Source organism: Haemaphysalis longicornis, unplaced genomic scaffold (assembly GCF_048455015.1).
Source record: "Haemaphysalis longicornis isolate Haplotype H1 unplaced genomic scaffold, Haemaphysalis longicornis Haplotype H1 scaffold_9, whole genome shotgun sequence".
Taxonomy (NCBI): domain Eukaryota; kingdom Metazoa; phylum Arthropoda; class Arachnida; order Ixodida; family Ixodidae; genus Haemaphysalis; species Haemaphysalis longicornis.
In genome coordinates, this window is record NW_027526460.1 from 1,711,512 (window position 1) to 1,739,259 (window position 27,748).

A 27,748-nucleotide genomic window follows, 5' to 3' on the forward strand; every position below is an offset into this window, starting at 1 on the left:
CTTTTGGGGTTCGCGTGCCCGAGTGCCATTTTTTCTTTTGTTGTGGGGACCGCTAGGAGAACCGGTACTGGAAGAAGGGCCCTTGACGCTGAACTACCATGTAGTTTAGTTTTGCATCTTCCTGCACAATACTTACCTTGCAGAGTAGCCATTTAGGTATGGAGGGGAGAGGGGGCGCATCAAACAGCAGTGCAGAGAACTGTCTCTAGCGTAATTTTGTGCTGAGGTAGGATTTGTGGGCTAACGTGCGGGACAGCAGGGGACCCTGGCTAGCTTCTTGACAGAAAATGCTATGCACCGTACACTAGCCCCTGCGGCATCCGAAGACTCACGCGCAGGTTTGGGTACTCGATGCGGTAGACAGACTCCAGCAATGCAAAGTGAGGCTTTATTGCCTGGCAGATACAGGGCATATACCAGAAAACACGACTATCGCTTGCGGGGAGACAGTGGCTCCGTTCGCTCGCTCAAGCTGCAGGACTCGGACCTCAATATCCGTTACCACGGCTGCGGGAGCAGGGAAGGCACCCCTTGTGACCGGTCCAGCAGAGTCCCCTAGAGCCAACTGGGTTCACCTTCATCGGGGCATTTGGAGTAGGCAGTGCCGAGCCAACCGATTCCGGCCAAACCGCCCAGTCGACTCCCGGCGGAGCGCTAGTTGGTCCCGCAGGTCAGCTCCGGGGGAGAAGTCTTCCCCTGGTCAAGGAGAGGGTGGCATGAAGGAAGGCGACAAGATGGTCCTCCTTCCCCCAGCCCTCATGCACACGTTCGCAGCGAGCCGGTTTGGTGCATCGCATGGGGTCACGACTCGCATGATGCGCCAGCTGCCCAAAATGGCGGCTCCCAGCTTGCAAAAACATGTGCAGACGAGGCGTAGGGAAACAAGGGTCCCCACAGATTGAGTACTGATATCTCGTACCGAATTCAAACAGCCATGGTGAATGCTGCGCTGCAAAGGCACCTCCTTTTTAACAGCTGGCTTGTGCAATGAAATGCACCGGATGCATTACGGACAAGTCACCTTGTTGAATAATGCAATCGAGGCCAGAGTCGTACTGTGCCATCCCAACCACAGGCAAATTTCATGTGGCCACAGTCAATGCCAACCAGCCACACTTGGAAGGGCTTGAAGAAAAGCACGACCTGCTCTCAAGGGGGGGTTACAAATGCTACAGCAAAGCCAAGTGCGTTAACGTGGCACTGCCACGAGTGAACTTGCTGACGAGCTGGAAACATCATTCGGTAGTTTTGACGTGAAAATATAAATGCTCTAAATTTTACTTCGAACAGGTGTTTGAAAACAAGTTCAAAAGTCACATTATTTATTCTGTCACGTCTTCTATTGTCAACATGAAAAAACAGTATCCAAGCCAGACAGGAAGAGTAGATATGAAAAGCATCATTTTTGCTGTTTTTCAGCCCAACCTTTATTGCTCTTGCATAATCTGGCATGAGTGGGCAGGCGCCTCTTCTCTTGGTGCATCAAGTCCATCCCCATGCAGGCAGCTTTCAAGACGTCCGTCACAATTCAGCTTTATTTCTGCACACACGGTCGCCTCTTTGCAAAGCCCTCTGGCCAGCTCAGTCACATCAAACGGCCAACAACGCAGCAACACTGAAAAGGCATTCTGTGAGAAAGGGGTTGTGCCAAGGGTAGCACAGCGCACACTGTGCGCACATTGCATAAGTACTCGGCCTTTGCCTTGGAAACTCGCAAGGCCTCACACTGCACGCTCTACTACAGCCTTTTAGGGCAAATCTGCTGGGGAAACATTTGTGCGGGACGTTCGTGGCGCGCAAACACAAGCCCAAGCCTTGCAGCCACCACGGTGGATGCACTCGAAAAGTCTGCAGCAAGTCGAGAACCGTCCATCAAAGGGGCTCATTGCAACACTATCGAGATCCCAGCCTTCCCTGTGAAATGCTGCTGGCACCTACAATTCCACGCATTCCTGGACAGCAAGGTATTTAAAAAAAACAACAACGCCAGCCCCAATTCACAACTCTATTTGAGAGGCACCACGATGTGGGCCATGTGCAAAAGCAGAAGTTTTGCTAATCAGAGAAAGAGTGATGAACCGGACTTGTTTCCCATAAATGCTTTCAACTAGGGCAGAAACATGTTTTCTGGGAACATGACTATGCCATCACGCACGTACGGCCAGTAGAAGCTGACACTGGTAGTGCTGTCCGATATCCAGATAGGAGATTAAATGTCGGGAGTGGCGATTCCTAATCACAATGCAGTTTGTCTACAGAATGCGGGTCACACAGAGGACCGGACTGCACACGCGTCGTAGCACATTTTCCAGTGTATAGGCTGCACCTTTGAAGAAATGTTAGCCAGTGCTCGTAATGCCGCAAGACACAATCAATCACGCAATTGTAAAAAGGGCGCGTCATTTCTGAAGGTGCACTCGGAGATTGTGCAATACAAGCGCCAGGCTTTGTACAGTACACCACCATGGAGACTGGGACGAAGTTGTAGTGAAGGGACTTAGTGACGCATGCTCAAATGGACAGATAGACTGTTGCAACTCGGCATTTCTTAAAGGGGCACTGACACAAAATTTTGAAGGCGAGATAACGTCGGAGATAGATTGGTGGGAACACATATACATCATCTGCAAAATATCAGCGGCGAATACAGCCTAGAACATATTTAAAATCAATTTTGAAGTGTGCGAAACGCAACCGAGCAGCCAGCAGAGGACCACGCGCAATTGTAAATAAACAACATCCAAACACGTCACGAGTTTGTGTTTGCCGCTTCCGCACGGCCGGCGTTTTTCGCCGGCTCGCCCGGCTCGCCGCTCCAATCGGAGGGCCGGAGGGCGGAGCTTCTGCTCTCGAGAACGAACGACCCGATCGTTGGCGGCGGAGGCGCCGTGATTTCGTCAGCTAATCGGGCAGCTGGCCGCGACCAAAGTTCTACAGCGATTCCAGGCACTCTGTTTCTATTACTGTTTATTACCATTGGATGCGAAAACGCGCCGGAGGCACGAAAAGCCCACTGAGCTAGCCGCACGGTCGCTGTGCAGGCGGCGGCCACGGCCGCGAAGTGGCCCAGGCCGGCGCAGGTAGCTCGAGTGATAGCTTGTTACCGCTGCACGAAATTGTCCCCAAGTCCCGACCATAGTGGCTTAAATGAGAAAGGAGTTAATGATGCGATGGCGGGTTGCATTAAAAATTGTCATCTGCACCGCTTACGAGAGCGGCACTCGAATATCCGCCGCAGTGCTGAGCCGAACACATCTGTAGGCGGACCTGTAGGCAGACCGGCCGGCTGCTCCCAGCGCGCGTCTTGCCACCCACCGCCTCGAGCCTCGCGCGTCGTTCTTTAGCCGCGGTAGCATTTGCACTCGCAGCGCCTGCGTCACATCCACGGTCGCTTTTTAGTTAAGCGCCTCACGAGATCAGTACGTGGGGGCATTCGCAGAAACTGCCGTCGATGCGGATTCGACAGTGCTACGGCGGCTCTGCTCTGTGATATCCCTCCGACGGTCACGTGGTCAGCTTTGTTCACACAAAATCCACAAAATCCATCGTTTCGCGGCACTCGCTGAAACCAAAACTGCGACTGGCCGCATTTAAAATCCCTCTAATTAAACAACCATCGCACGCTGAAGCAAATGAGGTTTCTACAGGTTATAAGTAGGTCACTAGCTACTTATCGCAACCAAAAAAACAAGATGCTAAATTTTTGTGTCAGTGCCCCTTTAATATTATAGAGTTTCATACAATGACAACCAGAGAGGCATCTGGTGCTGCCATCATCCGCCGCGATGGACGTGATGGGTAGAAGTGGATTCGGATTGGCACTCTATGGCTTCGCGGGAAGCACTATGGATTATACCGTCCAGCCAGTTTCGTTTTCGTCGTGTCCAGTTCCAGCGCCGCTCACTCGGCAGAGCAATGTACTTTTCAAGCCGACGAAGACTGTGAACTGCTTGGGACAGCCACACTTTTCGTGTGAATGCCAGCACCTATAGATGGTATTCACTGAAAAGTTTAGCTGTCAATTTCTCTGCTTGGCAACACTGCAAAGGGCCACGAACATGTCTGAAGCGCTACAGACATGGCGCGGCTTGTTCCACTGGTGCAGCAGGCCGCAGAAGAAAAAACGCCGGCGTGCGTCGTCTGCTCCGTTTCAACCAGATTCTCAACGGTGGTGTCAACGCATAGGTTATTAATTGCACTCACATTGGAGTCGAGACATTACTTTGCGTTCGGTGGGGTAGAGCTTGGAACAAGCGACACACATCGTGTGCTTAGCATGGACAAGTACCGCCGTCTCGCAGACCCAGACGTAACCAGTGACGGCGCACTCACATGGTTGCCTGCATGCATACCTCGCCAGTGAATACAATCTATGCAGTGTAGACTGTAGCCGGACCGGCGGCTGATAGGAACGCAGCCTGATCAATGTCACTAATTCAAGCTATAATAAATAGGTTCATACTTTAAGCACACACAGACGATACACAAGAAGTAGACAACATAGGTTTTTTTTTTTCAGGAGCACTTTTTCTTATTAAAAACTACAAGCACTGAAACTTTGTTTACAAATAGTTTTTAAAGAAGTCCGCATCTCGTAGTTGGCGGCAAATGGCAAACAAACTTCGCAGACCTCCTCGACTCCGTGTGTGCTTTTTATTTTATCAAAACCAGTCTTTAGGATATAAATTTTTTGTGCACAGAGTAGTTTGCAAATAGCGAAAAGCGTGCAGTAAATGTTTTCTAGTAGAGAAACTCAATACGCGCAGCCGCAGCCATGTTTCGATCGTACGCAACCCAGTTCCACTACTATCCAGTGCTCCCATTGAAGTACAAGTGCCATCTCGGAGTTTGCGCTGACACTAGCGCCAGATTCCTCTCCAGTTATTGTATGAGCCCCTATGAATGGCCTGTCTGTCTGTCTTGCACGATTCAGCCACTTGCCGTCTAGCTGAAAAGTTCGCCCACTCGGAGTTTGCTTTGCCCTACATGAGCTGGTGCATGGCCATGTGCACATGGAACAACACTGACAAGAGCAACCAACACGGGTGCCACTCCTCTCACTGTCCCAGCTGCAAAGCCTCCTGCTGCTGTCGTGGCTCACGCGTGTCCACCGTGTCCGGTGCCCAGGCACAGCCCCTCAAGCATCGGTGCAAGACCCAAAGGATCTGCAGCCGTCACTGCATCCAGCGTCATGCGGCAGGGGCAACATTTCTTTTGACAATACTTGCAGAAAAGCAAGCAGATTCACGGACAATTTTTTATGGGGGGACACGACTCGCACAGCGGTACTTATAAACTAAAAAATACGGCATGTCCATAGGTTCGTCTAGTTACCCTGTCAGCAGTAAAGACCGCTTCATGGTACCTGCAACTGTGAATGAAGTTACTTCCTTAAATATAAGGAAACATAGGGAGAGAACAAGCCGGTTGCTTCACGCACAAGTGCCACGCAGTTTCCAATGCACCGGGACCTATATTTGCATTTCTTCTCGCAATGCCTCCCAAGAATACAACGGCAAGATTGTGCACAGCACACAGTAACATTGCCAGTTTCATTTTGTGTAACTATCTGCACAGTACGAGTGGTACCTTTGAGCACTGCTTCAAGGTCAAGGACAAGGAACTAGACCGCTGCCACTGTAAGAACATGGCTCCAAAGGAAGACAGCAGAGCACACATCAGTACTCCCGGCACTTTGTCATCTTGAGCATGAAAAAAAAAAAAAAAAAAAAAAAGAGAGATGGCCCCTGACCACAAGTAGCAGCGAGCGGCCACATGTGGTGCGAACAAGAGCCTCTCACAGCCAGCTGAGGGATCCAGCCAGTATCACAGTTGGCATCGAAACGTGCTGCTGTCAACATTCCTCATGGGCTCTGCCACAACAAGCTTGTACAAAACTGCCGCGTCTGCCTAGCAGGGCAGCAGCATCGCCCTGTGCACCCTTCTCCTCCTAGCATGTTCTGCACAGCACTACTCGAGGGCACTCTGGTTGGCCTCTTCAGTATAAAACTCTCTGCTAAAGCTATGTACATACATTCTTACTTATTTACCGGCTAAAAACGAGTAGGGATTCCTTTTTTACGAGGTAGCTCGCAGCTATGGCAATGTGCGCATGAGAAGAAAAAACCTTAGAGATGCACAGGCATCTAAAACATATCCTAAAAAAAAGAAAAAGTCGGCAATAATGCACTTGTTTGCCGACAAAAGGTTGCTCCGCACACGCGCACAGCTTCGGGGCTTGTCACTTGCAGCTGCTGCAAACTATGCGGCCAGCAAGCACCCCCCCGCACATAGTACTCAATCTGCCAAATGAAAATTTAAGTGTATGGAAATGCGCACATTTAACTGTTTCATAGGATCATGCAATGAACACAACCGAAACAAGCAACTGCAAGCCATGCCAATAGACACAATCACGCAGCACAAAACTCTCAACTGCCCACACAACAAAGGGTCCAAGCAGGTTCTACCGGCAAAAATACAATTTGGCGTACTCTGATTCAGGTTGGCATTGGCACAAGCGGCCGCCCCCAAACCAGCCTCTTGCAGCGCATCACCACGGCTGCAGCTGAACAACACGTGGTGCAGCCAGCACGGGCGAGACGACGCCCCGGGCCACAGCTCTGAGGAGAAGGAAGCCCACTGGGGCGCGTGGCGAGGTGCACTCTGTGCCGCAATCCTGCCACTGGGCTTGCTGTCCCACGAGAGGGCTAGCTCCTCAAGACCACTCAAAGCTTCCCAAGCAAGACTCGCAGACCAGAGAGAAATCTGAGCGTGGCTTCTGAACAGCTCCAAAAGTTGCCAGATGCCAAACCACCCAGTTTTTTTTCAAGTTTTCGAAAAGCTGCTGCCACTGCTGCTATCACTGGCTCCAGCACTGGCAAAGCAAGGAGACTTTGCTACTGTGAATGGTGGGAAAGAAAAAATTCCCATCATAACTAGACACCAAGTAGATTCAATTTGAAACCAATGGCAACTAACAATTTACTTTAGTTGAACCACATTGTACCTGATAAACTTCTTCAGAGAAGGTAAAAATTTGGTTGAACTTGGTGTCAGAAAACAGCTATCTGCTGCAGGTAGCCATTTCCTCAAGGCATGAGTCTTTGGTTATAACCACACCCTACCACAACAGCTGCAGAAAAAAAAGAAAAAAAAGTTTCCTACGCTGAAGCGATAGCCACTATGTGAGGGTGGCAGGAGATTGTAAAACACAATAAAGCCACCCTGTGCAGCCAAATGCCTCAAACAAAGACAGTTTTATATGCCGCTACTTTCGTAGAGCGCAACAGCGAGTGCGTTTCACAAAATGCACACACATCAGAAGGGACCCTGCGCTACAGAAACAAAAATAATCTCGTTCGAGCAAAGCATTTTCTTTAGCACAGCTCACGACAACACCGGTGTTATAAGCAGCAGGACCGGTGACCTGCACGTTCCACCGTCACACACTCCGTGGCACCAGTGGAGGACGCGACAGAGGCGTCGAGTTCGCTCGGCCCAGCAACGGCCGCCGGGTCGTCCCCGTCCGAGGCAGCGCAGCAGCGGGCGTCGTCCGGCCGGCCGGGGCAATCGTGGCAGCTGCCCCGCTCACAGTCCTGCTTGTCGGGGCAGCTGCATATGTCCGCCTGAGCCGTCGAGATGCACAGGATGTCGACATCGCACGGCGTCGCTGTGGGGCCCGCTGACAGGCCGCCCGTCACCGTGGCCTCCGCCGCTTGCTGTTTGGCAACCACGTCGGCGGCCAGCGTTGGAGGCAGCAGCACTTGTGCCACCTTGGCCGACGAGCCACCGTGTGGTCCCGCAGCGCTCAGGATGTCCAGGGGAATCATGGCATATGCTGCACCAGAGGGACAGCATCCGCCCATGTACCACAAGCGTCTCGCACGCAGCCAGACAGCCTGGGTGGCTCGCACGGTGTGGCTAGTATGCGCTCATAAAACAGAACGGTGCCGTCCACTAAAAGTTGCAGAGAGAGCAGGACAAATTCTCGAGAAGCCCAGTGCAATGGCGCACGGGGAGACAGAACCTCTCGGTGATATCGGTGTCGGGGAATTTATTTGCAAAACTCATTGTAACTTCGGATGAGTTGTTTCTCAAATTTGGCATCCCAGAGTTTCCCCCTTTTCGGAGGTCTAATTTACAGTTGTTGTTTTCTTGTTTCTCCTCACTCAAGACGAAGAAATAGTTTTAGACATGTCCTCTAAGACCGACGAGAGAAGAGAGCCCGAAAAAGTAGACACCGCGAACTGTATGTCGGCCTTAAACAAGTGTTGTTATTGGATAGCTTTGTATAAAAAAAGCAAGTAACCTACGTTATTTTACCTTAAAATTACTCTGTAAAAAAACTAGTTACAGTTACTGAAAAAAAAGCAACTAGCTACCGGTAACGCATTACTAGTAACTAGTTACTGCCCAAGACTGGGAGAGAGTGACAGCCCATGTTTGTCATCATCATCAGCAGCAGCCTGTCTACGCGCACTACAGGCCAAAGGCCTCTCCCATTAATCTCCAATTGTCCCGGTCCTGTGCTAACTGTGACCAATTTATCCCCGCAAGCTTCTTGACCTCATCCGCCCAACTAACTTTCTGCCGCCCCCTGCCACGCTTGCCTTCTCTGGGGATCCACTCTGCTACCCTTAAAGGGGCCACGAAGACAAAATGCAAGTTTGGTTCATTCAAAAGATTGCCACGTTAAAGGGGTCCTGAAATACCTTCCGCCGATGCATGGATGTACATGCACCCAAATAAAGCAATGTATTTGCAATCTCCTCCCGCAAGAATTTTGTTAAAGCGATGAGTATTAGCTGAAAAATCGTAAATCAAAAACCGCGCATTATCGTCGCTCCGAGTTTCCTCCTCCTTTCGACTTACTCTCCGCTGTTGACGGCGCGCGAGCCTTGCCTCCCATGATGCTGCGCTCCGCAGCGGTGACGTACTTCCGCTGTTGCGCTGCTCAGACTGTCGTCTGCTACGGGCAAGCTTTGTTGACACCATGAATCCCGCACGCACTCCGCTCAAGGCTGGAAAAGCGAACGAAAAATCTGGCCGCAAGTATGCGGCGGCCTGGCCTTGCCCTTTCGCGGTGTACGTTGCTGGCGGCACACGACTTTTTATCGGCGGCGAGCTCGCAGCCGCACGGGGTGGGTCGTGCGCTCGTTCCCTTGATGCACCGCGCACTGTTTATCCAAAAAGCGCCGTATCAGATGTGGCCCCGCTGGTGCCGGGTCTTATTTTGCGGCGGTGGTAATTCCTGCCGGCGGCATGTGAAAAAGACATTTTAAACCGATACAGAACCCGTGCACAAAACGCTTCAATCATGTGACCAGTTCAGCTTGGGGCGACGCGTGGTGGAGAGCGGCAACGTTGGCAAAACATTCTCCGCCGCGGCTCTGAGCTTTCTAGCGCTGGAGCGAGCGCCATTTCTTTGACAATCTCAAACATCGGTTCCCTTGGCAACAAGGCACAAACCGCTCCAAAAGTCAGTTACGGTTCCGTGATCCTGGTTCAGCTTGGGGCCCCACCTCACGACATGTGGGCACTGCAGGCGTACCACCCACTCCTATTGGGAAGTGCGAGATGCGTTGGGCATTACAGGAGGCGATGGTGTGTGTGTTGTGGACGCCTTTGTTTCACGATGAAATGCGACGTTGTGCTTCTGCGGGTGGATAGTTCTTCCCATGGTCTGGATAATCTTTCTCGAGCGACGTGCAACTCAACCTCGCATGGGGTATGTGCAGTGTGCGTGGCTAAAAGCCATCGGCTTGTGCGCCAGAGTTAAGTGACTTGCTGTTCGTCCCCGCAAACCGCGCACGAGGTGAGTACCGAATTTACGACGGGCAGGAGGCAACCCATCCTCTGTCAATCGTGGTTCAGACTTTCAACGCATGTTGAGACGTTGTGTTCGTTAGAAACGCATCTCTGGATTGTTTTGAAGTTGAATAAAATGCATGCGTCAAACCCGGGCATTCGGCTCAGGGCGTTCTCTGCGATTGCACGAAAGAAGTGCCACGGGGCTTCAACGCTTTCTTTATGGAACGTACTCAGGTAAGAGAATATCCATGTCATGTTATGGCCGTGTTGCATTCAATACAAACGGTTAAGCGTTTGTTTTACACTTGTTTCGTTTGTCGTAAAATGCCCAAGCACTCCGGCACTCCGCTGGCAGATCAGCCGGCGCGCCGACGCTGAGCAGACGACTCATCTCTTTGCCGGAAGTGCGTGAAAAAGCCGCCCAATAGCGAGATGTCTAGCTCATGACGAACATCTGGGAATCGATGATGTAGACATGTGAAGATGGCGGCGTCCAAAAACACGAAGGAAAGGGTGAGAAAAAAACGACAAACTTTGCAACAAAAGTGTGAGCTTTCCGCTGCGCGTAAAAGAGTAATACTTGGCACAGAGGACGTTGACGACCCAATCTAACGGTTGCACTAGTTCATTTAGTGTGCTCAAAATGCCTTTCAGGGCCCCTTTAAGTCTTGCCAGCACCACTTTTATATAATGTCCAAGCTATATAATTAGGAAAAAAGGGAGTGGCCATGCGACCCACTAGCTCATTTCCCACAACAGAACCTATGATGTCATACCAGCCAGCACTGCGATTGGTGGAGGCCAGCGAAAGCAAATGCAAATTAGGCAGAGCTTATAAGTTTGCCTAACGAGCTATTTGCGCTTAAATTTAGGGCACATTCTTTTATATCAGTAAGAATGGTGAGACAAATGAGCTATTCGCGCTTAAATTTAGGGCACATTCTTTTTATATCAGTAAGAATGGTGGGACAAACAGCAGAAGCTATGAGATCACACGTAAACATAGAAGTACCAATGCGTACTGCTGTTGGTACTTGGTTTAGCTGCACAGGACTGCGGGGCTTTGGGGTTGTTTCAGATGACACTGGCCGATTGACGCAAGCGACGGTGTCCTACGTGACGATATTTGTCAAGCGAGCACCATGTTTCACGAAACGTTTATTTTCTCCATGAACAAAAACAAGCCAGGTTTACATACAGTCACAAACAAACCAAAAGCAGAAAACGGCTAGCCACGGTGTGGTGGCGCCATTGAGGTTGACTAACAGTAAACAAGTCTCCATTCCACACCAAGTTTAGCCGGAAGACCTGTTCTTATGATGTCACTGCAAACGTCATTCAAACACGTTTTGGTGCGAGAAACAAAATTTCAGCTTAAATTGATTAATTTAGCAGTGAATAAAGCATCGTTTGCTTCCAAACAAAAGCTGGGGCACTACGAAATCTTCCGAATAAAACAAACTTGTACTTTGTCTTCTTGGCCCCTTTAATGACCAATGGTTATCTTGCCTTCGCATTACATGCCCTGCCCACGCCCATTTCTTCTTCCTAATTTCTACTAATATGGCCTTAACAAGCGTTTGTTCCCTGACCCACTTCGCTATTTTCTTGTCCCTCAACGTTACACCTATCATCTTCCGTTCCATTGCTCGCTGAGCCGTCCTCATTTTAAGTTGAACCATTTTAGTGAGCCTCCAAAATTCCGTAGATGAGTACTGGTAAGATGCTGCTGTTATACACTTTCCTCTTCAGGGACAACCGTAGGCTGCCATTCATTATCTGAGAATGCCTGCCGTATGCACTCCACCCCATTCTGATCCTTCTAATTATCTCTGCCTCATGGTTGGGATCCGGGTCACAACTTGGCCTAAGTAGATATACTGTATTCGCTTACCACTTCCACCGCTTCGCCAGCCATCTCAAGCCGCTGTGTTCTCCCGAGGCCATTGAGCATTACTTTAGCTTTCTGCCTATTAACTTTCAGGCCCATGATCTCTTCTTGTCCAGTGCGGTAAGCATGCTTTGCAATTCGTCCCCCACGTTACTTAGCAAGGCAACGTCACCAGCAAATGTGAGGTTACCGAGGTATTCTCCATTGGCCCTTACCCACTTATCCTGTTCCCAATCCAACGTTCTGAATACCTCCTGTAAACATTCTGGGAATAACATTGGAGAGATGGTGTCTCCTCGCCCGACGCCCTTCCTTACAGGTATTTTACCGCTCTCCTCAGGGAGGAATGAGGTAGCTGTGGTTCGCTTGTAGATATCCTCTGGTATTCTTACGCAATGCTCGTCTACACCCTGATTCCGCAATGCCTGCTTGACTGCTGAGGTTCCGACCATATTAAATGCTTTCTCATAATCTCTGAAGGCTATACAGGGTGTCCCAGCCACGGAGCAAGAATTATTCAGGAGGCGCAACAGGGCTTGCTCCGGCGCCGCGATAAAGTCACTGCGCTAGGCACGGCACCGACGCGCCCTCTGTCGCGAGGCGCCAAAGGGAAAATCCGCGCAGCGCGCTTTCCGAAGAGCTTCGCCGGTTCAAGGTCAGTCGGCGCATAGGCGGCTGCCGCAATGGGCAGACGCCCGCCAGAGGCGAGAGCGGCGAGAGTGAACATCTCGTGGCGAGGAGGCGGTGTCGGCAGTCGTCGTCTGCTCCGGGATTCCTTCTAGTACTTCGTTTCGAGCGCGGCACGGCATGTAAATAGGGCAGTATTTGTTAATAACTGCTGCTAAAATGTCCAGCACTTGTAATTATTTATTTTACAGAAAGAAATCTGGCAATCTTTACAATATATTCTGTGACACTACAATTTTTGTTCGTCGCGTCCATAGAAGAGCGTGCAAAATATGGCAACGCGGTTGACGCGCCATCTGTTGCGCTGCTCCGCAAGCTGCATTTGCTCCTCGCCGCACAGTGACATTTGGTCTCTTTTTTTTGCCTGCTCAAAGCAGCTTTCAGCAGCTCCAAGCAGCTCCGTATTTTATTTGCCCATAGAACATCTATGGCGGGAGCAGCTTTGGGCTGCTTGGAACTGCTCAGAGCTGCTCGGAGCAGGCAAAAAAAAGAGACCTATTAACGCACCACCCGCCCGCGCTGTCCCGGCGCAGCAGTTTCTCCTCCTGAAATACTTCTTTCTCCGTGGTCCCAGCTATCATGCACCAAGAATTAATTAAAATAAGAGCAATGGCGTAACTCGAACAAAACCTAGTGCATAATGTTTGCAGTACTGTGGAGGAGAGGACAGTAAGTTTTCGTTAATGAGGCTTAATTCTAATTAATTATCTAACACGAGAACTACTCTCCTAATCAATAAAGCGTCAATGAGACACTTGTAGGTACCCAGCAGAGGAATCTAACGGCGGTATTTTCCGCGACGAACTAATTGCACACTCAGTTATTCTGACTGATAAAGAAACCCTGCGAAAAAGAAAAACACCACGTGATGGTGCTCCTGCACACATCATAAACCAGCGCCCTCAATAAGGCGATTGAAAGCAACTGCTTTGGCCGTCCCACGTCCGAAGAGACAGCGCATCACCTTGATCTGGGTATGCATGCCAGGAGCAGCAACTGCGGGTTTCGCAGGGTGCGTGTGGGAGATGAGGCACGCACTGGGTCACAATTTCTTCTTTCCCGCTTTATTTCATTCTGGCTAATTCAGACACAGCCTGTTTTGGGGGGGCGGGCGGGAGTGCCGTCACATGGTATTTTTCCTATTTCGAGGGTTTCTTTATCAGTCATAATAACCAAGTGTGCAATTAGTTCGTCGCTGAAAATACCGCAGTTAGATTCCTCCCCTGGGTACCTACAAGTGTCTCATTGACACATCAATAATTAGGGTAGTACTTCTCAAATTAGATAATTAGAAGTACTTAAATTTCATTAACAAAAAAATTACTGGCCGCTACTCCACTGTACTGAAAAATTACGCCCATCTTCTCGCGAGGGAACCGTGGTGTGATGCGACGCATCGGGGGTTCAACGAAGTAGTCAAAGCAAGGTCACGTCAGTGCGAGAGCGAGCGCTTGACTGAACCGCCGCGGCGCGATACCCGCTTTATATTCACAGCGATTGAAGGAGAGGAGACAACAGAGGAGAGTCGCGCATGCGCAGCGAAGCGCGCGCCAAACAAGCGCACCAGCTGTGGTATGCTAATGAGCCGTAGTGAGAGTGTTGCACACAGCTGTTGAGTGTGTTGCACACAGCCGTAGTGAGAGTGTTGCACATAGTGAGAGTGTTGCACACACAGGGATGCGGACGGATGCCGCAACGACGACGCAGGAGGGACAAGCCCGAGAGCAAGAGATGCGCCGCATCTAAAAATTGTGCACTAGGTTTCCTTAGAGTGACGTCATTGTTCTTATTTAAAATCCTGGTGCATGATAGCTGGGACACCCTGTATACATACAGGGGTTGAGTATACTCTGTGCATTTCTCTACCACCTGACTGAACGTGTGAATATGGTCTATTGTTGAATAGCCTTTACGAAACCCTGCTTGTTTATTAGATTGACTGAAACCTAAGGCGGCAAAAATTCTGTTGCCGATTACCTGAGTAAGTACCTTGTAGTTGACTGACAGTAAGCTGATTGGCCTCTAATTTCTCAAGTCCTTCGCGTCACCTTTCTTATGGATTAGAATGATGTTCGCGTTCTTCCAAGATTCCACTCCACTTGCGGTCATTAAGCACTGCGTATACAGGTTTGCCAGTTTTTGTCGCACAACTCGCCCACCATCCTTCGAGTGGGCTGCTGCTGTTATCCGAGCCTCACCACGTGCAAAGCCTCGTGTACTACTTCCGTCGTTACTGGTGGGATGTCTATCTCCTCTGAACTGCTCCCTGGCCAGTGCCAGTTTGTACCAGTGCCCACTTGCCACCGTGACGGGTGCGAGGAGGAGGCAGGACCCACCTCGCAAGGGTGTCCCGCCGGTGCCGTCCACCGCCTGGATGGGCACGCCGATCACGGGGGCGGTGGTGCCCCCGCCTTCGCGGTGGCTGCTGCCGGCCACCATGGTGTTCAACAGCACGTGCGCGGGGGGGCCCTCCTCGGTCTCGCAGTCCAGGCCGCCGTCCTCCCCCTGGTCCACGTCCAGGCCGTCCAGGTGGAACGTCACCACCTGTGGAACGCCAGGCACGCATCTCACACTCCCGCCCAGGGCAGCGCTCGGGGAGAAACGGCCAGACCAAGGGGGAACCCGCCCGTTGCAATGCTCACCGATGGTGGGGTTGAACCTGGCCAAGCTACGGCTATGCGTGGGATGTGAGGCACGCCCCAGTGGACGGCCCCGGATCGATTCTGACCTCCTGGGGATCTGTAGGGCGCACCGAAATCTCAATGCATGGGCATTTTTGCCTCTCGCTTCCACCCGAAAAGCAGCCACAGCGGCCGGCATTGGACCCGCAATGTTCTCGGGCTCAGCAGCACAGTGCCTCAGCCACTGCGTCCCTGTGGCAGGTGCACGCTGTGATTATATCCGCCTACATGCACAATATGCGCTTGCATGGTCACGTGTAGTTCTTGTGTAACGTTATGGAAGTGCGTGTGCCAAGTGTCTCATGCACTTGCCCATCTCTCCAAAATAGTGACCCAAATAGCAAGCTTGGATCACCTGGCCCAAACTTCCTGTTTGCGGCATCACCTGACTGCAACATCAAAATCAGGAATGAAAACACCACCTGTGAGATGGACAGTGCAAACCAGACAGAAAATTCAGACGTCTCAAATTCATTACAGCTTCATTACACGGCAGTACTTTTACAGCTCCACTAGTGATGCAATGTGGAAAGAACGCACCGCGGAAGGCAGTCACCGATATCAACCGCGACGCCTGCTACTTATGGCTGCACGCAAATGTGGCTGCCAAGAGTACGCCTCACTACCAGCACACAACAAGAGCAGGAAGAAATAAACGTGCTTGAGTTGCAGGCTTCTCCAGTTGGCAGTAGTAAGGCTGTCTGGAGCGCGCATGGGGGCCTCGAGCAGGGCTCAGGTGCACTGATGAGACACGGAGCGGGGCCGCAAGGGGGCCACAAAGATTACACGAGGAGGCAGTGAGGAAAACGGGCGCTATCTGCGAATCTTTGTACAGGCAAGTACGCGTTCAAAGGTACAAAATACATTGCCTGGCTTCGTCAAAGAACAACCATACTGGAGCTGGGCTTAGGACACAAAACAAAAATATCCGGGAGGAAACTCTGCACTAATTTTTTCATGCACACTAGGCGTCAATTGCACAAACACTGTTGCCGATTCACCGAGAGAAACGTGGCCTCCGTAAGGGGGCAGAAAATTGAACCACTCCCCGCCTGCAGGTGTGCAGAGGGAGGGGGGAAAGCAGTACCTCCTCTTCGCCCCCGCACGGCCTGTCGTGCCTGGCCACGTGGGTCTTGAGGCTGTACTGTGTCGTGAACGTCTTCTGGCAGCCGTCCTGTGTGCACAGGTAGGGCTTCTCCCCTGCACAAACGCGACGGATGAAAAGAAAGTCGAGTGCGACGAGCAGGCACCCGCAGCGACATGAGAAACCACCTCACCCGTGTGAGTTCTGATGTGGGTCTTCAGGTGATGACTAGCAGCAAACGACTTTCCACACCCGTCCGTGTCACATCTGGGGGGGGGGGGGGAGAGAGGACCACTTCAGAGATGCCCAACCACTCCTTCGGGACCAAGCAATTTGGCCCCATCTCAATAGAAATTTTGGCCAGAAGCAGCAGCGTCATGAGGCTTGTTTTCAGCACACCGAAATTGTGGGTAGGCAAAAATCAAGCACTTCACAGTGTCTGCGTACACCACTAAGGCTGAAATAATGGACACTTCCATGAAACCCCAGTGTTCAATTTGTCAGCCAGCCACTCCACCGATTTCTTCACCCCGGTCAGATGTTCACCGTGCTCCTTGGCAATGGATAGCTTTCCCCCAACCACAGCATCGCCCCCTAGGCTGATCCCCCACGCTGCCCACAAAAGGACACGATCTTGCTAAGACAGGCTCTCATTTGATGACGTCAAAGTACGTACTGCCAAGAATGCAGATACGAGGACAGTGAGGAAACATGGCCCTTGCGGACGTCTGCGTGCATGACAAGGCTGTCCCCCCACCGCATCTGCTTGCACACTGACAAAGGCACAAAGGCAGCTGCTGGTGCCCGCCCCTCCACCCACCGATAGGGCCTCTCGCCCGTGTGTGTGCGCGTGTGCTTCTTGAGGTCGCTCAGGGTGGTGAAGATCTTGACGCAGCCGTCCCGGCCACAGTTGAAGGTCTCCCCCGTGTGGATGCGCTGGTGGGCCTTCAGCCTGGGAACAGGGGGGCAAGGAACACCGGTGGCAAGGCCTCCTTTTCCTTCTTCCCCTTCAACTAATCAGCGGCACTTGTACATACCGCGAAAAAGCACATTCGCGCTATCGACATGTCTGCCTGGGAGCACACATAGGCCAGTGCGAGTGAAACTGCACTGGACGCCTCAAGAGACTCATTTTTAGCCTAAAAAAGAAAAGATGTGTGCAGGAAGGCTGATCGACGGGGTCAACACTTCTCCTCACATATGCAGTGATCAGCAAACAGTAACTGGCACGTCATGTGTAACAGACGGCCCTGCCTTTACAAGTGCATTGTTCTGCCAACTGTTTCCGAGACTTATGAGTTAAAACAGTCATTCACAACGATCCACAGAAACGAATCTGCTTTGGTTCCATGTCATGCAAACTGAAAGCTAGTCAGTCAGGCATGGCACCACTGAAGAGGGAACCATTGCAAACCCAACCCAATCGGCTTCACAAAGAAGAAAGAAAATGGAAACGAGTGCACTGACCACGAGTCAGCCAGCAGCAGCTGGACAGCCCGCTACTCCTCGGGGTCTGCGCTGGCGAAACCAGCATCCGCAGAGCGTGCGCCCTCACCTGTACAGGGTGTTGAAGGTCTTTGCGCAGCCGTTGACGTGGCACTCGTAGGGCCGCTCGTTGGTGTGCACCCGGAAGTGGATCTTGAGGCTGTACGAGGTCAGGAAGGCCTTGCCGCAGCCCTCCTGCGTGCACAGGAACGTGTACTCCCCTGGAAACGAGGGGACGCAGCAGCCGCTGTGAGCAGGGCCTAGGGAATTGGCCCAGGGGCGCCCAGCTCGGGACAACAACAACCCAACCTAGCCGAATGCTCACTCGCAGGCAGCACAAGCTAACAAAACACTTGCTTTTCAGATGAAGAGGCGATAAACTTGGCAATGTTTACTTGCAGGTGTTCCTTTTGTGGCTTACGGCAGCCGCTGCAAGCACTTGGGCCCCCCAACTTCCTGGCAGGCTAGTCAATCGACTTGCCCCCAGCGCTGGGGGCCAACTGGTTTTTGAGACGTGGCGCCTACGCAGAGTGTCGCAACTGGTGCACACCGAGCAACTCTGCCTCCCAGCCCGTGGCTCTGACGGAAGGGCGGCGTACCGGTGTGCGTCTTCTGGTGCGTCTTCAGGTTGCCGGCCGTGCTGTAGGTGCGCTTGCAGCCCTCGTAGTTGCAGCGGAAGCGCTTGATCTCCCGCTTGCGCGTCTCCTGGTTCACGCTCTGGATGGTGAGCGTGGCATGCGTCGGGTTCTTGGGCATCGGGCTGTTGCCCGGGTTGATCTGCATGCAGATCTGGTCGGCCGAGATCGTGTGCTGGATGTACCTGCGCCAGGGGGCCCACCACACACGGCCGCTTAACCACAAGTCTCTGAGGGGGGCTCCACATTGATTTTGATCACCTGCGGAGAGTCTCAACAACGCTTCACTTCTCACTTCCACCTGAAAAGCAGCCACCGTGGCCGGGAATCTAACCCACGTCCCTCGGCTCCACAACACAATGCCTTAGCGGAGGCCTGGATATCTATCAGCATATATCAAAAAAGGAATGAGTCAGCTGTCACAAAACTTGAGACATACAGTGCATCAAAAACAAAAAATGTAAGTACGCCCTGCACTATGGGTTGTGACCTACATCTCCCATGCCCCCCTTGTATTTATTCGCCAATTCCTGATAACCTTGGCCGAACAAATACTTGCATCCAGACAAGCCTGTCAGCATAGAGAGGCAACACATGAGCCCAACACGACACACTTGACATGCAAGTTCCCGAGGAGTTGGACGACAGCAAGATAACCCTGGGCACTGCTGTCGAATGAACACCAGTATGAAACAGGTAGATGCACCTGATATACAACTACGCTTTGCTGTTTTCACATGTGACAGTGTTTACAGAGCCACTCTCCATGGAGCCAAGCCACTAGCTAACCCCCGTGACTCATGCCAGGTCACCACAACATGACAGCAGCCGTGTAGGAGGGGCTCCCCCAGTCTTTTTACGAGCAACATTCCTCTTCCCCAGCTACAACAGCTCGTCTCCTGGCAGGAGGCGAGGATACTGGCAAGAATTAACCCACCTTCCTTCTGGGTACTGCAACCGTTCTCATGGAAGGGAAAATGCGACAACCCCCACGTGTCGGAATTTTGGCACATGTTGGGACAGCTGGTGTCAACCAATCCCTCCACAGCAGTGCACAAAGCCCCGAAAATGTGGCTCCCCCGCACATCGCCTCTCGGCACTTCAGCGCTGAGGGGAACTGCTCAAGTAGTTGCCACCGCACCTCCTCTTCCCTGGTGGCCGCAACTCTCAGGTGGCTGCAACCAATGCCTACTCGAACTGTAAACCAGGAATGTTGGCAAAGGCTACTGGCGGAGGAGGATACTGTCACCACCCATTTATGCACAGTCAGAGGGTAGAACCAGCGCACATTTTTAACCAAAACGTGAGAATTCACATGCAACAATTTTGCCACGTCAAAATGAAGTAATGCAAGACCAAACATGACTAACCTCAACTGCCACTGGTGACTGCAAGGAGCCACTAAGCAGTTTGGCACCCACCACTCTTTTTGGCCCACGTTCCTGGCATCTAGCCACAGCAGGCAATGTTCGCAGTCAGCCTCTCTTACGGCAGTGCAGACGATGCTGTTTCAGTGTCAATCACCAAAAGCAGAACATGCACTCCCTGCCGTGTCCCCAACTCCCGCAGCAGGTTCAAGGGTATGTCCTAGCAGGCGGCACAACCTTTTGAGCACGCTCGCTCTAACCGGATAATGTAAATTTCAATTCTGGAAGCAGACTTCAAGATAAATAGAATATTAAACACCACTCCTTCCCATTTAACCCTGCTCAAACTAATCTGCTAGCTTCGTCATACTTTTTGGTTCAGTCTTGTCGCCAACTTTGTGGCATGGCAATGACAATAAACTTTTTGCCCCATTATGCCAATAGTGCACAAAACAATTCACTTAACACGCAGATATGCCAACCAATCTTTTTCCTTTGTATTGGGGTGCATATTTCGCTAAGGATCCTAAACATCTTGACACTACCGTAGCTCGCTCATGCAGACAGCCACGCATTCATTGATCATTTGGTCCCTAGGGCAAGGGGATTAGACGGCCCGACGTGTGAGAGTACGCAGGCCAGCAGGCGGCGCCTTTCTGGCTCCTGGTTCGTGGGGCACTGGCACGCGTGCCAAAGGCCATACGGTTGATGCCCTCAGCGAAATCATTGCTCTTTCTAGCTTTTTTTTGGTTTTTGTTTTGTTCGGCGGACTTGGGAACCGATAACTTCTTAGAATTGCTCACCTCTCTCCCTCCCCCTTCTCTCTTTTTTATTTTCTTCTTTTTAAGGTTGTAAACTGCACTGATCTTATACACAAAAACTTTTTCATGCCTGTACGTCTTTACTTTCTCTACACGAATGTATGTTGGAATTGTTCCTGTATTACTGCCTGTATTCTCGTGTGTACTATTGTTTTGCCCCCCCCCCCATTATGTAATACCACGCAAGGGGCCTTTAAGGGTGCAATAAATGGTGACGATGACATGGTGTATTTTACCAGGACTTTAGGTGTTGCAGTAATTGTTGACATTTCAAATGAGTTTCTTTGGAAGTGACGCTTTCTATGCCTCACTGATGGCGCCATTCATCCGAGTGAAGTGAAACGCGCTGCAGGAAAGCCAATTTACACTATAGATGTCATGAAACGACGATGATAAGTAAAGGCACATCAAGGGCCTCAAAAGAAAGAAGAAAAGCTTCCCGTGGTCAGAACTGAGCCTGGGCCTCCCGCGTTGTGAGGCAGACGTCGGCTGTGCCATTCTGACACAGTCCAAGCAGTCTGGATTTTGCACTTTGACTCGGGCTGCATGGGAGACAGCTTCTCGTTTTAACCATCTTTTTCTTAAGGAAGGGGCCTCCATCCTTATCAGAAACCTGGACACACGAGTGACGTCAGCATATAAAAAATCGTCAGGCTTTCTTTATGTGCAAACCATCTGTGCAGAGGTTTAAGAAGACAGTTCTCTTCGCACATTTAACGTCTCATTCTTGCATTAGCAATCACGCAGAGCACACCATTGCAGGACTCGCAACGTACAACTTTACACTGCAACTAAGCAGAGTACATGACTTAGAGATGACGACTGGTCAGCACAGGAGCCGCATCAAAGGTTATGGGTTGGCACTGGGAATCGCACGACCAGAGGCGATTTCTTTCTGCCCCCAAGAACTGCGATACAAACACAGAGGATTTGACACAGTGCACTTTAATTACCTCAAAATCGGCAACAGCAAGTTTGGTCTTACTGCTTCTTATATTATTTGCTGCAGACATTGCACCAACAAGGTGAATGTGACAGACGACAGCAGTTTCTCTGTTGTAGTTCACGTAGCTCTGCCATCACAATCAAACTGCAGGTACGACAAAACTAGCCAGCGGTGTGCATTTGCTGTTTCTAAATGTTTGCGAAACGTTTTTGTGTATACGTTTATCTCCATTCATTTTTCTCCCCTAGGCTTATTTTTTTCCTTTTTTTTTGCGTGTGTGAAGATTCACCCACAGGCGCCTCTTACGTAACCAGGGACGTGTGCCAGGTATTTTAATCGAGGAGGTGGCGTCGACCACACTCCGAGACACCCTAGTTAACAAAGGAACAAAAATTTACTCGAACTGGACAAGTTTGACAACCAATACGGATTGCACCCCAGACCACTCAATGTTACGACGTACTCGCATCTCGCTTCGGAAGCGGTATCGGCTTTCTACTCGCACGACCGGATCTCGAGTCAGAGGTCACGTTCGTTCAGAAGGCTTTCGACGGCAACGCCGGAGGTTTTTCATAACGAGCAGAATGTTTACGACTAACGGGGTGTATTGGTAGGGATCAAATGGACGACACCGGGGCTCTTTCGAAGAACGATCGAACAGCACCGCAGGGAAGTTCTGCACTTATTCGTCTCCCATGCAGTCATCCCTCGATCGAGCACGATGACGCCGCAAAGAAAGAAAGCCGAGCAAAAGATGCCTCAAGAGAGCCCAACTCGAAGTGCCAGAGGCAAAGATAACCATGTTAGGGTAAAACCGCCTACCGCTCCTGCCACAAGAGGAAAGTTACCGCAAAAAATAGCGCTGCTTCGACAATTTGCCGGGGTGTCGCGCGCCCTTTAATATCGCCGCGTCAAAAGGTTACGCGTTTGACCCGAGGAGACTCACCCGGCATTCTCGTTTTCGTGGTCTTCAATGAAGATGCCCAAAGCCTCGGCGGTGTTCTGACCGTCGGCCGAGTCGTCGAAAATGCCGTCTTTCGCCGAGAAAATCTGCTGTCCGAACGTCGTGTTGTCCAGGCTGTCGTACAAGTACTCGTTGAAGGCCACAGTCCTCGCTGCCGGACCCGAAGACGACGTATCATCTTCCATTTTTGCGGCAGAAACCCCCTGCGCGAACACCACTGTGCATCGGCGGACATGGAGATTTTTTCAGCTCCGCTAAAAATACCACTTTCGCGATCGGCGCGGCCTCTGTTGACCTCCATGCCTGTTTAGTTTCAGTTTCGCTTCTACACAAGTAAACACACAAAGCTAAACTTTGACTAATTATTAATTATTTTTACTTATTGTAAGCAGATTCTGTATGCAATTATGTAGTTGCCGTTACACTTAAACTAGCTAAACTCTAAATTAGGACGCTGATCACGTAGGCTTGGCTTAGCTTGGCTTGGCCTTTTTGTAGGCTTTTTTTTTTTTTCCTGTTTCGATTTATTTTGGTTTAGGAAAGGTGGAGGCAGAGGAGACCAAGGAGACCACGAGAGACGAGAGTCGCACGTTGTGGCGGTTGTGGTGCCAAGAAGGCGCTTATCTATCATCGTCACTAAGATCAGTCAAGTCAGAGTCGCATTTTCTCAGCTCTTCAGTCAGGCGGCTTGTTGAAACAGGCGCGTTTGAACGACGACGTGATCGCACTGGTCCTCGCGAGACATGATCGGGCGATTGGGGGCTCGAATAGCGGGCCGCTACGGGCGCGCGGCCAAGGTGTGTCCCACGTCGGCAGTCCGCTGCTACGCGACGAGGCCCCGTCCAGGGACCATTCGCTTCTTGAACTGCTACGCGCCGCTGGAGACCACGTCCCACGCGAACAGAGTATTCATGCCGGCAGAGGAGTTCCAACGGGACAAGGAGCGGGCGGCAGAGGCGAACAAGTGAGTGCCATTTTGTACGCTCATAAAGTGCTGCTGATTTAAATCTCCAAAGAAAATATAATTGGTTGCAAGCGAGCTTCTCTGCAGGCAAGCTTCTCTGCTTGCAAGCTGTGTCCTCTAGTATACGTCTCGCGTGCCACGATCGATTTCATTATAAGGCTAGGGTACGTGGGGGGAAATTGTCTGGAGATAATCAACCGACAAGCCGTGCGTGTCTTTGCTCTTGCCTGCCGCCAGTGTGCCCCTCGGAGACCAGCTCCGTCGACTCTCGTTGAACTTTGCGGTTTACGGTACTCTACTGTGTTACTGTCCAGAGCACCTCAATAGAGAGTTTTAGCTGATCGTTTTCGACGCTCCGCTCCGGTATCGGCGGCCCGCTCAGCGCAACCGGAGCCAATGCCGTTCGCGGCCAAGCGCGCCACGCATGCGCAATGGCGCTTCCGCTTGCTATCGGAGCGGAGCGGACCGTGAAAGACGGTCAGCTAAAACTCCCTAATGTGGCGTCATTTTTGTAGGTCCGGTGAATATCCTCAGAGGATGCTACACCAATCAGCCAGTTGTCGCAAGCCACAGCACTTGGCTGCCCTATGTGGGCCGAGCCATGCATCAGCTTCTCGCCAGGATGATGCGCTTGCTTCCCCCGAGGGGGAAATTCACATTTGGGGCTGTCACACGCCGCCTCTACGCCTGGGCTATGATACAGCGCACGGAAGGCGTTTCAATATTTTTCCTTAATCAGAAAAAGGCTCCCTTGTGGAATCACCAATTGAGAACGCCTGTGTGTCAATATTTTGGTGCACGTAAGGATCTGCAGGGAGCCTAGATTGATCACTGTGGCGTGCCTGTGTAACCTCCCCACTACTGCCTCCCTCATTGAGAGAAAGAAAAAATGCTAACTGCTTGTTGGATGAACCCTACAGCGGGACGACTGTCGTTCTTTCAGGACTGAGAATGTACCTGTGAATGTTGAAGACCTGCTGTTTGATATGTTCAAGGACGCCGATGACACTGTCTGCGTGGGAAAATTTCTGAACGTGAGCATCAGTGTCTCTTCTTTTCTTCTTGTGCGCGGAACTGCTGCGTAGCCATCCTGCCCCAGGACTATACTAGTAACGGCACTCTTTTGCACGAGGGGACTCTTCTTTCTTTTTGTCAATCTGTGCAGGAACTGTTCACCACAGGTCTGTGGAAGAACGACCCACGTCTCAAGGAACTGATGCAGAACCTGAGGAGTGTTCACAAGGAGAAGTCCCCTGTGCGATCCCTCGAATCACTCGCCCTGAACCGGGAGACGTTTGCACAGTACGTATGCCGGGCACGCGGAATGAGGACGCGCCACAGGAGCCTTTCTTCGCTGATGTCTCTCGTGAAATCATGTTTACAGCGAGAAATGAGGGCACGTCGGAAGTACCTGCTGTGCTTATCAACACTTTGGCTAACCGGTTAACATATCTTGCTAGGGAAGTGCTGAATGGCATGAGAGACAGAAAAAGAAGATACATAGTATGCTGTTAGCATCTTTTTTCAAAGGCAATCATTTTTTTTATTTTCTATGTGCCTAAATGTGAAAGCTTCTGTCGCTTGCTTCATCTGCTCAGCCAAAAGTTGATAGAACGCTTGAACGAGAAGTATATATAGGCAAAGCTTTTCCAACCACTAAAACTGGTGGCATGCGTCATTCATGTCAACATTCTTCAGCACAAGAAAAACCTCGTTCATGTTTGAGGCAAAGCATGAGTGCATGAGCAAGATTGCCATTGTTCTTTTAATTAGGAATAAGCTTGAGCTTTATTTTCACGGGATCCAATAAAAAAGGGTTATATAAATGGTGCTGAAAAGCGGCAAGATGAAACTAAAACTGTACTGTAAAGCCAACACTAACACTTTGGTCCCAGCCGATGGCACAGGAGCAATGCCTGAAAATTGAATTGGATTGGCTTTTCTGCTTATCATAGGAGGGGAGGGTGGCACGAGGCATTTGCAGCGAAGCAAGCTGGGGCACGGGCATTTTTCCTTCTTTCTGTGTCAATTCGCTTTGGCCTAAACCAAAAAGGCAGAGGTGTGGTTTCAGCCTATACACGCTAATGCGAGTGACTTCTGCTTGTGATGCTTGCAAGAAATTTAGCATAGTTGCAGAATGTTTTGTAATTGCACAATGAACCCTTTATTAACAAAATCGTCAACTTCTGCATGTAGCTGCATGTTATATTTAGAGCAAGTAAATTAGTCCCTGTCGCTAGTATCTTCTTTACTGTGCCCTGTAAACGTCTGTTTTTTTTCCTCCCCTCAAAAAGCTTTGTGGCAAATTCGAGCCCAGCTGCGTCACAGATAATGATTCACTTATTCATCATTCATTCAGATGCTTGGGCAATGTCACACATTGAGCTGCGGAAAGCAAGACATCACACTTTTTCTTTAATGCTTGTGTGGGCATTTCACGTAACCTAATCTGCTTAGGCCAGATTGCCATCTGCAACTCAGGGTCCATGTTCACAAGAGCGAGACATTCATGGCAAACGACTGCCGTGGTCGGTATAGCAAAGCATTTGTGTGCGACTCGCTGGATCTTTCGTCCAGCCAACAAGCTCCGCTGGTCTGCATGGAAATGGTTTGCACCACTGGGCCGCTTTCTGGTGCAGGGTGATCCGGGACAACATAGTGCTCATCACACGAGCCCTCCGGCACCAGTTCGTGATTCCAGACTTTCAAGACTTTGTCCAGTACGTGGAAGACTTTTACTGGCGCTGCAAGGTGAACACTGGTGGCAAGGTGCGTGAGTGCCTCGTTTGCACCCTCCGGGCCCTGTCATTGCAGTCTCGGCTCTCTTGCCTGGTGTGGGGCCCGGAAATCTAGTAAATTAGCGCACTCTTCTCTCGGCAGGTGGCCACCTACATTCCACAGCTGGCCAAGTACAATCCAGACTACTGGGGAGTCAGCATCTGCACTGTGGACGGCCAGAGGTGGGAATGGCTTTTACTTCTCAGCGTCCCTCTAGTAGTGCTGGGATTGAATGGCGGGCACCACTCTAAGTGAAGGCGGCAGAGGCGAGACCGTGCACTAGGCACAGCCTGCGCCATGGCTGCTTCAACCGTGCCTTTCTCGTGGCTTCCCTCGGGTTGTCCGTGGTTCTGTCGTAGTCCTGTGTAGTCACTGAACTCTTATCTCCCTTTCTCTCCAGTTAGTTCTCTGGTGATGCTCCCCTAGTTTGGTGGGCATTGCGCCTAGAGGGAGTTGACATTCTCGCTGTGGACAGCCCGTGATGCGTAACCCTGCTCTCTTGCGAGCCCTGTGCACCAACCCTTTCCTGTTTTTCTCCATTAGCTGTTATACTATATTGTATAGTAGTATGCGTGTAAAACCACGGCAGTAGTAGTAGTAGTGCCACTTTATTTAACATTGGGCTGGGGGTAGGGCAGTGGCAACATCCAGGGCTCTGGTGGCCATGATGGTTTCTTGGGTTGTCTGTTCCCAGTGAGAGGGTGAGCGGAATGGGGGGAAGGGCGCTCACAGAGGGAGTGTGTTCAGCGCACCACACGAGGGGCAGTGTGGGTGGGTGTGCACCGGGAGAGTGCTCCGTGGGAGAGTGGAGTGAGGGAAGAGTGCGGGTCCCTGCACATGAGAGAATGTGGACGTGCTCGGAAGGGTGAGGTGCAGTGACCGCAGGATGGTGAGATCTGGAATTAGGCTAGACTTGAGGAGGGACCGCCACAAGCTAGTACGAAAGAAGCCGATCAATGAGCTAACTGTGAGATGAAAAGTTGGAGACTCAGATATTCAGCTCATAACCGGGGAAGTAGAGCTTGCAACACGAGAAGCGAGCGACAATCTTGCACGCATTGTCACGGAGTGTGCAATAGAAGTCGGAAGTAAGATCGCTAGACAGGATACTGGTAAACTTTCCCAGGAGACAAAAGATTTAATTGGAAAATGGCAAAGCATGGCAGTCTCCACCCCAGCTGGCAGAATAGGACTAGAGCAGCATTCAAAGATATAATCAATAAGCGTAAGAAAGCTGACATACGGTACTACAATATGGTGAGGATTGAGCATGCTGTAAATGGCGAAGGCAGCCTGAAAGCAGTGAAGAAATGTTGAGGCATAGGGAGAAATCAGACAAGCAAGGCAATGTCATCACAAATAGGGATAAAATAGTTATAGTAACTGCGGAGTTCTATAGAGATCTGTACAGTAGCCACAACATTTAGGATAATACCAAACGAGGAAATAGTTCAGCAGAGGTAGACAGCCCACCAGTAATGGCAGAAGTAAAGAAGGCTTTGAAAGAAATGCAAGGGGGCAAAGCACCTGGTGAGGCTTAGATAACAGCAGACCTCTTGAAGGATCGCGGTAAATTGTACTAGAAAAACTGGCAAACCTGCATCATCATCATCAGCCTATCTACGCCCACTG

The 27,748-nt window shown here is 50.9% G+C and overlaps 2 protein-coding genes across 2 annotated transcripts in view; one reads left to right on the forward strand and one right to left on the reverse strand.

Annotated features, from left to right (window-relative positions):
- Window positions 1-1,388: 1,388 nt before the first annotated feature.
- Window positions 1,389-22,638, reverse strand: LOC144152831 (uncharacterized). Its single transcript, XM_077684314.1, has 8 exons — window positions 22,357-22,638; window positions 18,241-18,461; window positions 17,712-17,862; window positions 16,977-17,108; window positions 16,350-16,423; window positions 16,160-16,272; window positions 14,728-14,935; window positions 1,389-7,840 (listed from the first exon to the last, which is right to left on the reverse strand). Exons 1-8 carry the CDS (start codon window positions 22,557-22,559, stop codon window positions 7,407-7,409), a joined length of 1,536 nt encoding a protein of 511 aa, XP_077540440.1. The 5' UTR covers window positions 22,560-22,638; the 3' UTR covers window positions 1,389-7,406.
- Window positions 22,639-22,917: 279 nt separating this feature from the next.
- The window catches only part of Gls (glutaminase), a 33,480-nt gene continuing 28,649 nt past the window's right edge, over window positions 22,918-27,748 (forward strand). The window contains exons 1-5 of the mRNA XM_077683012.1: window positions 22,918-23,338; window positions 24,282-24,372; window positions 24,504-24,640; window positions 25,978-26,107; window positions 26,219-26,298. Of these exons, the coding sequence (XP_077539138.1) occupies window positions 23,118-23,338; window positions 24,282-24,372; window positions 24,504-24,640; window positions 25,978-26,107; window positions 26,219-26,298 (659 nt within the window). The 5' untranslated portion in view covers window positions 22,918-23,117. The remainder of the gene's footprint in view (window positions 23,339-24,281; window positions 24,373-24,503; window positions 24,641-25,977; window positions 26,108-26,218; window positions 26,299-27,748) is intronic.